Here is an 8,768-nt window from a genome sequence, read left to right as displayed (position 1 = left end):
TAGCGCTAGTTCATTAACTAATACACCGGCCAACCGGGAACACATGGATGAACTTTATCATTGCAGGCAGAGCCAGGCACTGGGTGTGTTGAGATGGAAAAGCCACACAAAATTCTTTGTTCACAAATATAAATCATTCTCACCGCTCGCTCAACGCACCTCTGAAATGCGGCCTGGACATTAGGTTGCATTTGAATCGGATCATTTGAATCTTTTAATACAAAAATGCGGTGGACCACCTCGGCACCCCGACCACCGGGCTTAGCAAGTTTTCTGGGGAAAACCCTGCAGAGCACCTCTAAAGTCTGATGTTTTGTTCCCCTTATTCATGCAGTGCTCCATAAAAAGTAATCACACTAATGAGTTTATTTCTTGTCCAATACATTAACAGTTGGAGAGATGTAAAGTCATATTTTGATTTAAAATGTGAGGACCACCCTGCTAGCACACCAGGATGTATCTGTGTCTGAACGATTATCTAGGTCAGTGATTGAACCTGCAACTGGTTAGTGTTACTAACCAGTTGAGAAATACTGAAACTGAGCAACAGGACATGCCTTGGCTCACAAACTGAGCTCTCCATCTCCAAACAGAGGATTGTGTGTTTTCATTCTGTTATATAACTCTGTTTAAAACAATTTCTGCTTTATCCTCCTTTCTTTGTTTCTGCAGTGAGGGGGGAGAGGCTGAACATTGGTCATTTGACCTCAGAGAGTGCATTGTGGTTTAAATCTGTCATAAACTCACACCACTAACCATCCGGCGGTTATTTAGGACACCAAGTATCACAAAGCTGCAAACCGCATGTCTAAAAGTGAGAGCCTGGCCAGATCTTCCACTCTGAACATCTAAAATCTCCCTCCCTTTCTGACTGAACTGGAGGTCTTTTTCTCACTCTCTTCAGGTTCTTCCTTCCTTCACACCCACAGGCCATGTGACCCGGTCAGCTCCGTCACAGAGACACAGAGAAACGTCTGGGCTTCCTTCCATCCTTCAGATGGCGTGGCCGAGCGCCAAGCCATCCAAGGCTCAAACGCTTCTGCTGTCCAGGAAGAGTGACTCTTCAGACTTTCTCCTCTGTATCAGTTGATTTCCTGCTCTCTGTTATCGCCACAGCATGAGGAGCTGAGTCGCCTTACACACACGCACACAACTAACCACCAGGGCTCTTAATTAAAGTCATAGAGAACTGCTGTGTGTGGAATTACGGCATGAGTGATAAAGACATTCATTTTCACACCAAAACTTGAGTCACTGCACCCTGCTAACCAAAATAAAAGATTTCACTTTTCTTTGAGAAAGTTACCACATCACACATTCCAACTGAGTTATCCAATATGTTCCTAGAAATACACACACGCGTGCGGGCACACACACCCACACACAGAACTTCAGATTAAGTGTCATCTATTCACCAGGCCTCTACTGATGACCCACAGGGAGGAATTTATAGGAATTGTGTCTGATGGACCAACTGGGAATTGTTTTCTGGGAATTGAGTAGCTTACATGTGAGCTCTGTGTCTTCAGGATCATCTGGACTTTTAGTCTCATTTACACCCAGATGAAGGTTGGAGGGTGGGTTTTCCTACAATTATGAACTTTACATAATCTGAATTTATGTAAAGTTCAGATTACATAATTTACATATTAAGCAATACACAGTAAACCCAACAGAATAAACCTTCATAGAGGCAAATAAGGTGGTGAAGAAAGACATCTGGAATGACTTCACATAGTTGAAGGCCAGGGAAGCTGAAGCCCAGTTATTTCAACCGTTTAGTTGCTTCTTAATTGGCATGTTATTTTTTAAACCTGGAATAAAAAAATTGCCATTTTCTTTAGATACAAAGCATCTGAAGGCAGAGAAACAGTAGCCTTCACACATTGGCAATCTCCATTACCAATGTGTGTGAGATTTTGTCGATATTTGGCTAATGTTGAAAAAACCACAATGGCGGTGTTTTCGTTAAATAAGAAATTTAATTAAAATAACTTGTGAATAAGTTTGTTCACAGAATATATCATTAAAAAACATGGCAGTGACAAATGTAAACAGTTATATTCATAAATCAGCCATGGTGGCGCTAGCGCTCATAATCCAATCAGAGGAGACAACAGGAGTGGCTACTTATGCAGCCTTTTGGGGAAACTGTAGTCTGATTTTACAGCAGAGTAATTGTTTCAACACGTTGGATCAACAAAGGGAACATTTTATGAACTGTGATGCATTTAAATTGGTGCATTTCCATAAAGCAAATTATTTTTCTAATTCCAATTTGCAGTTTTATGGTCAATGGAAACACAGATAATGTTGCAAAGCTAACCGTCCTCAGAATGCTGCCAATAGACGATATTTAAACTATATATGAGCCGGATTTATTGACTGGTTCACATATTTACATACCTTTAGTATTCCTAGATCAGGCCTAAATCCTTCTGTGAATGTGACTATTTCAGTTGTCAAATATCAAAATTTAAAAAACTAAATTTTTGCTTACTCACAGGTGAGAACTGTGAGGTCAAAGCTGAAGCTGCTGGTGAATGCACTACAAGGGCTGGTTGAAGTTACCTGACAGACAGGGTAAAATCCCCAGGATTGCTCTTGCTGGGCCGGGCCAGGAAACTGCCGTGAACTCCCCGGGTCAACAAGACCTGCTCTGCCTCGATTCCAGTGATGTTGGGGTGGAACCACCTGCAAACAGTAAAAACAGAAAGGTTACAGTAAAGATCAACCGGAGAAACATCATGGAGCGAATTACACCTACTGAGGTTTAGCAAAGTTACAGATAAAAAAAAAAAACACTTTGATTTTTGCAAGATATAGTCGATTTATGAGCTGTCCCCCACAGGCTGCTAGTTAGTTGCTAGTTAGCTCAGGGTTTCCCCCAGTGTATTATAAACGTTGCCTCACGCGCTGCCACTGTTTGATCTCTAGTTTACCTCAGCACGGATCGCTTGCACCTCCTTTCACTCAAACTGGACACAGGCTGACATGTATGGATATTAACATCAACCCCCTGTGAGGAATTATGTTTCTTTGCAGAACTCTGCATTGAGTTAAGAGTTTAAACCCCACTGCATTTAGCTCTGGTTGCGCAGCTCTATGTGAACCACAGGAATAACTTGTAGTCACGAATTCAGACGTGTGCGTTGAGTGAGCAGTGAGAATGATTTAACTTTGTGAACAAAGAATTATGTGGGGCGTTTACATCTCAACACGCTACCCAGCGTATGGCTCTGTATCTGTCTATGCTGTAAAGTTTATGAATGTGGTCCTGGTTGGTCAGTGCGTTAGTGGTTAACGAACCAGCGCTAACCAAGGGCGTAAATCCCATCTCATTATTGGGGGGTACCATAAACAGGAACATTTTGTGTGTGTGTGTGTGTGTTCAAGCTGCGCCATCAAAAATGACTAGTAAGTAGCAATGAATGACAAAAGTTTTTCTCAGTAAACAACCTGTTGAGACCCATAGAAGTCAAACTAAGATTCAAATGTTGCTTAGATATAGTTTGGTTCAGAGTCACAGATCTATTCTCTGCTACACCTTTACAAAAATTTAAGGCTCTGACTAAAATAAGTTTTAATAAGTAATAAAATTCCACATAAATATTGATTTATTGCAGTGGTTCTCAATACATGTTACTTAAATTAGAATTTAAGTTGTTTTAAACTTTTTTGGTGGGGGGGCTGAGAACCTATAAATATGTAGGAATTTAATATTTGGTAAGTATCATAACTTAAACTTAAAGGTTAGCACCAGAGTTTTCTAGAAAAATATTCAGATTTGAATTTGTAGTTTTAAAGGCTCTACGTTGAAGATAAGAAATAAAGAGATACTTTATTTTTGTTTTCCTGTCAGCTGCAATAGCCCCTCTGCTCTCGGCTCCCATACTGAGCTGTCGGCTAGTGGTGACGCTCAGCCGCTCCCTCCCGTTTCAAACTCTTCTTATTAAAGTGAGAGCTAGAGAGTTAAATATAATTAAAATATTGGCTACCTTTGACAGAAATAGGAGCCAAGTGTATGAAAGCAATGTAGCCAGTTTTGCTAGTTTTGATTTCCAAGGCATAAGGTGGCAGTTTATCATGATTCAGCCAAAGTAATGAAATAACGAATTGTGGAATGATTTTTATTGTCAATGTGTTTCTTCCTAATGAGCAGTGAAAGTAAATAAAACGTGTTACATGTCTTTTGCTTAAAGTGTTTACTTACATGTGTTTTTTTGTTTGTGCTGCATAGCCACAGCAACAGCTAGCGCTTCACTTCAGCGCCTTTAACGGAGCCTGTGTTGCTCCTCCTCCTCCTACACTTTGGACTTAACCATTGTTCTAACAGTAGTGGGGGGACCTAAAAATTTATAAAAAATTTTTATTAGCTGAATTTACTTAGCAGATTTACTTTGTTCTTTGTTTCTATTGCCTTTTTTATATTGCTATTGTTTAAATACAAGGGTTTCTTTCATGATTTCTTTGGGGGGTACAATTCTAGACTTTTCCAAGATTGAGGGGGGTCATGACCCCCCCTCGCCCCCCATCATGCAGGTTCAGCCCGGTGAGAAGCTTTCGTGCTCGCCTTGTAGTCACGCATCACCCTGGTTTTATATTATTTTATTATTTCTATTATTGTTTTTCCGGTTACACGAAGCATCAAACCATACCAAATGCTTTGTCCACTTAGTCAGCCAGAGTTAATAATGCATGTGGCCGCGAGGAGATCTGAGAAACTTGTCCCTTAAAACTCCAGCAGTCAAAACAGTTTATGTGGCCCTTATTAAAAACTTAACAGACACAAAATGGAAGAGCTACTAAAGCCACATTAGCAGTATTACATTAAACCTCCCGTTTATTGCGCATATCTGCGCGCAGTGCAGCGGATTTAACTCATCATGGCTGTAAGAGGCCTTGAGCGGCATTTGACTGAGGAATTTGACTGCTAAAATCATCAGCACCTCTAACAGCTTCTGTGTTACATTTAGTGAAACCTGGCCAAGTGGGAGTAGTTTAATTGGCCAACCTAAAAAGCAATCAGTTATAACTGCAGTTTACTAATTTGTATTTGGAAACAAACAATGTCAAAGATTAAACTCATTGTCGTGATTTGAGTTCTGTGTGTTTATTTTGGGTTTTCTGTGTTTAATTAGGTCCGTGCTCTGTAGAAGTCTCTGTGTTGTCCTGTCTACCCGTTGATTAGTGTCACCTGTTCCTTGTTTCCCCGAGATTGTCTCCCTGTGTATTTAACCCCACCTGTTGTCTTTGTCTCTTGTCGGGTCCTAGTCGTTTGTAAGTCGTTGGTATGTCACGGTCGTGAGTTAGTTGGTCATCACAGTCGAACTAAAAGTCCTGTGTCGGCGTTGGCTCTCGTGAGTCAGGTTTTAGATACAGTTGCTACTGGTGCTGAGCCTTAGCTTCCTCTCTGCCGTGCCGCCTGTCATCTGGACTGTTTGAGCTGATTATCTTCATTAAATATCTACTTTTCAGCTACAATCTGGGTCCTGCCTGTGTTCTCACTCACCTCACCTCCACCACTCATGACACTCATAGATTCAGATTGTTGCTATGGTAATGAAACAATATAACCATGAATATTGTTCTTTGAACTTTTACAATGTAAACTTGCCAGCTCCTTAAATGCTTACATTTAAATGTTACGGACCTTTGACGTCATCTACACACCGGTCGGCAATCACGTCCTTACCTGCGGCTTAAGAGAAGCGGTTTGCCAACACTTCGACACCAGATTGTTGACTAGTGATGGTGCTCTCTTGGCCTCGTCCACTCGTTGATTGCTGTGTCGCCTTTGCTTGGAACCCCGAGTAATCTGATTCTCTGATCTCTGTTCTTGTAGGACCTACCTGAGTATCTGGATCTGGACCTCCGTTCCCCGTTCGCCCCTCATGACGCTGGCGATAGTCACTCGCCAGATGCCCGAGTCTCCACTGCAATCTGACAGTTCAATCCTTCTCCAAACCTCACTCAAATTGGCAAACCGTCCGCTCAGTCGCTCTCCAAGCTCTGGCCGACCTGTCCGTCCCCCAACGCCACCACACCAGCTCAAATCAAGCTGCTGCTCCTTGCTTCTGTCAAGGACTCGACGTCTCCTGGCAAACGCCTCCTGGCAAACGCCTCCGTAACCAAAGAAACGGAAACCCAGAACCTCTAGCTCCCTCCAAAGGTTTCACATATACTACTACACCCGTAAGTTCCTCTTTTCCTCTCTGAAACAACACTAATTTCCTACAACCTCAAACTCATCATCTCCCTTTTTTTTTCTTGGTGCTGCTGCCCGCCGCTTGAACCAGTTTCCCTCCTGCTCATAATAAACCTGTTAAACTTTATTGGTTCTCCTGTCTGTGTTCTTGCATGTGGGTTACTCGAATTGCCACCGACATGACAACCAGACTTTCTCTTGCTAACAAAAAAGACTAGATCTTCTGTCTGCATGGGCCAGTGGGACAAATACACACAGCTGTCGTATAGAGAATAAAACGATAGCTGTGCCAAAAAGTGTCTAACCACTTGAGATTGTTTGGAAATGTACGCATCAATATGTTTTAAGTAAGGCTCTCCCCGTACAACGTTGACTCAGTCCTCATCAATTGAAACTAGAATTTACTACAAATAAATTCCAGTTTCAGTTGGAATTTATTTGCAGTACCCTCACCGGGTAAATGTGAAATATATTGTTTGAGATCAAAAGATAAAAGCTGTGTGGGTTTACACAGAAGAAACTGTCACTGTTTTCCATCCAGCATGTAGATCTAGAGTGACAGGAAGGGTTCATCAATCAGGCTGAGCAGTTTGGATTCTGACAGAGGGAGACAGGAGAACCGCTAAGGGAAGAAACGCACTCAACACAACAACACTGAAACAACACACTCCTAAAGATTCTTCCATTCTTACACCGATTTACAAGACATGACTGGACAACTGGATGTAAATACAGTCTGGGTCTAACCTGAGTAAAATAAAGCTAAAGCTGTACAAGCTCTCTACCAGCAAACCTCACCGGCCCAGGCAGTTAATGCAGACTGCATCTGACCCCTTATCCTCAGCATGGGGTGAAACCGAGCCCCTCCCTGCTGATCCTCAGGCAGCAGGAAATGTAAGAATAATAAAATACAATCACATAAACGTCGGCCTGGAATGAAATAAAAAGGCCAGAGTCAAGCCAAAGCAGCAGACTGAAGATTTTTATCATCCAGGTTTTGTTACAAAGAGAGAAAATGGATTGAACTTGTTTTAATTGATCATCTGATTAATTTGTTTGCTTATTTAGACAGGCCTACATAAACATATGGAGAACAAATTTGCAACATTTTCACCTCAACTTCCACAGCACAATCCAGATGGAGCAACCAACTGTAATTTTTTAATTAAAAATCAAATTTGTTTCTAGCTGATGAGGTCGATATCACAGAGCAGCTCGAATTACTGATTACAAGAAAGCAGAATGACACAATGTGGTGAACATGAATGTTCGTTTAGTCTTTAAGCATTTCATCATCGTGACATTCACCAGAATAACTGCCCTGCATGTTTTATATCTGGAAGCATCACAGTGACATGTCAGGACTTCATGTTCTATGAAATGTTTTTCATTTACTCCTGTTTAAACTCTTATCTAATCATTATTTAGATACATACAGGAAGCAGCCTCTGAGTGCCTCATGAAGAAATCTGACCTCATCTTTAGGAAATGAGCTGGACATTTATAATCCCAATTAAACATTGAAGTTATCTTACATGTAAGATGACATTTATGTAATGTCATTAAATCTGAATAATTATAACCTAAACTTTTTGTTTCCTCTTCAGCTTCATGTTTCTGATTCAACTGAGAACATGTTATACTTCTAGGAATATTTTTTTCATATTTCCAAACAAATTGGCCAATGCCTGAAGGTCAGTCTACTGAAAAGCCGTCGATGGGTGATGGACGTCAGCTGGTGGACAGATTAATTGTGTCTTGCTTTTAATCCTGATTCATACGGAAAAATACAAAACAGTGGGATAAAAACGGGCCTTGTGTCTGTAATCCATTTCTAATCCTTTATCACGGTGCTGTTGTCGCTCGTCGAATTATTAAACACAACAGAGACGGGATGAAATCAGACTCAAACACCAGGCCAGGAGCCTCCAACATCCATATTCCTTCTAATAAGTTATGCAAAAAATTCATATAACCAACTCAAACACTGGAGTACACTTTGCAAATCCTTCACTGACTCTAAGAGCAACACAAAACACTAGGAGCAGGAACTATGTGTGCACAGACTCTTCGGCACAAGCAGGTGTTCAGCAAAATAGAGCAGATTGACCAGCAGTGCAGCAGTTGGTGACTCTGCTCAGCAGAACGGCTCCGTCTCAGCCTGCCTCACCGGGCCTCTGGTTGCAGCAACCGCAGTAATCCAGCGATGTTACACCAGGAGGCAGATATGGAGACGCAGAGGGAATGAGGAGAGTGTTACTGGGTTAGACGGAGACAGTGAGGGGAGATGGTTTGTCAGAGCATTACAAACACAGAGTGTGCAGAGCTGGCGAGGGGCGGAGGCCGTTTAATCTGGGACTTGGATGAGCATGAATAGGCCTGATACCAGCAGCGCTGCCGGCCGGCCGCCCTCCTTGCCTCTGTCTTAAAACAGACCAACAGGACAGTGTCCCACCTAAGACCAATGGGACCAATGGGACAGAATCCCATCCCAGACCAACGGGACCGAGTCCCATCCCAGATCAACGGGACCGAGTCCCATCCCAGATCAACGGGACAG

The 8,768-nt window shown here is 42.1% G+C and overlaps 1 protein-coding gene and 1 long non-coding RNA gene across 2 annotated transcripts in view; one reads left to right on the top strand and one right to left on the bottom strand.

The window, feature by feature from the left end:
- LOC106938907 (uncharacterized) overlaps positions 1 to 1,274 on the top strand; it is a 10,008-nt gene extending 8,734 nt beyond the window's left edge. Inside the window, exons 2-3 of the long non-coding RNA XR_001422716.1 lie at positions 673 to 814; positions 905 to 1,274. This is a non-coding gene — a long non-coding RNA (uncharacterized LOC106938907). The remainder of the gene's footprint in view (positions 1 to 672; positions 815 to 904) is intronic.
- ptpn11b (protein tyrosine phosphatase non-receptor type 11b) overlaps positions 1 to 2,831 on the bottom strand; it is a gene marked incomplete at its 5' end in the record, with an annotated part of 45,055 nt that extends 42,224 nt beyond the window's left edge. The window contains one exon of the mRNA XM_015021106.1: positions 2,572 to 2,831. Within this exon, the coding sequence (XP_014876592.1) occupies positions 2,572 to 2,831 (260 nt within the window). The remainder of the gene's footprint in view (positions 1 to 2,571) is intronic.
- Positions 2,832 to 8,768: the final 5,937 nt, after the last annotated feature.

The sequence above is a fragment of the Poecilia latipinna genome, unplaced genomic scaffold (assembly GCF_001443285.1).
Source record: "Poecilia latipinna isolate Pla-1442-1.1 unplaced genomic scaffold, P_latipinna-1.0 Scaffold2723, whole genome shotgun sequence".
NCBI lineage: Eukaryota > Metazoa > Chordata > Actinopteri > Cyprinodontiformes > Poeciliidae > Poecilia > Poecilia latipinna.
Note: the sequence above shows the minus strand (reverse complement) of the source record. Positions and strands in the feature narration are given on the sequence as shown.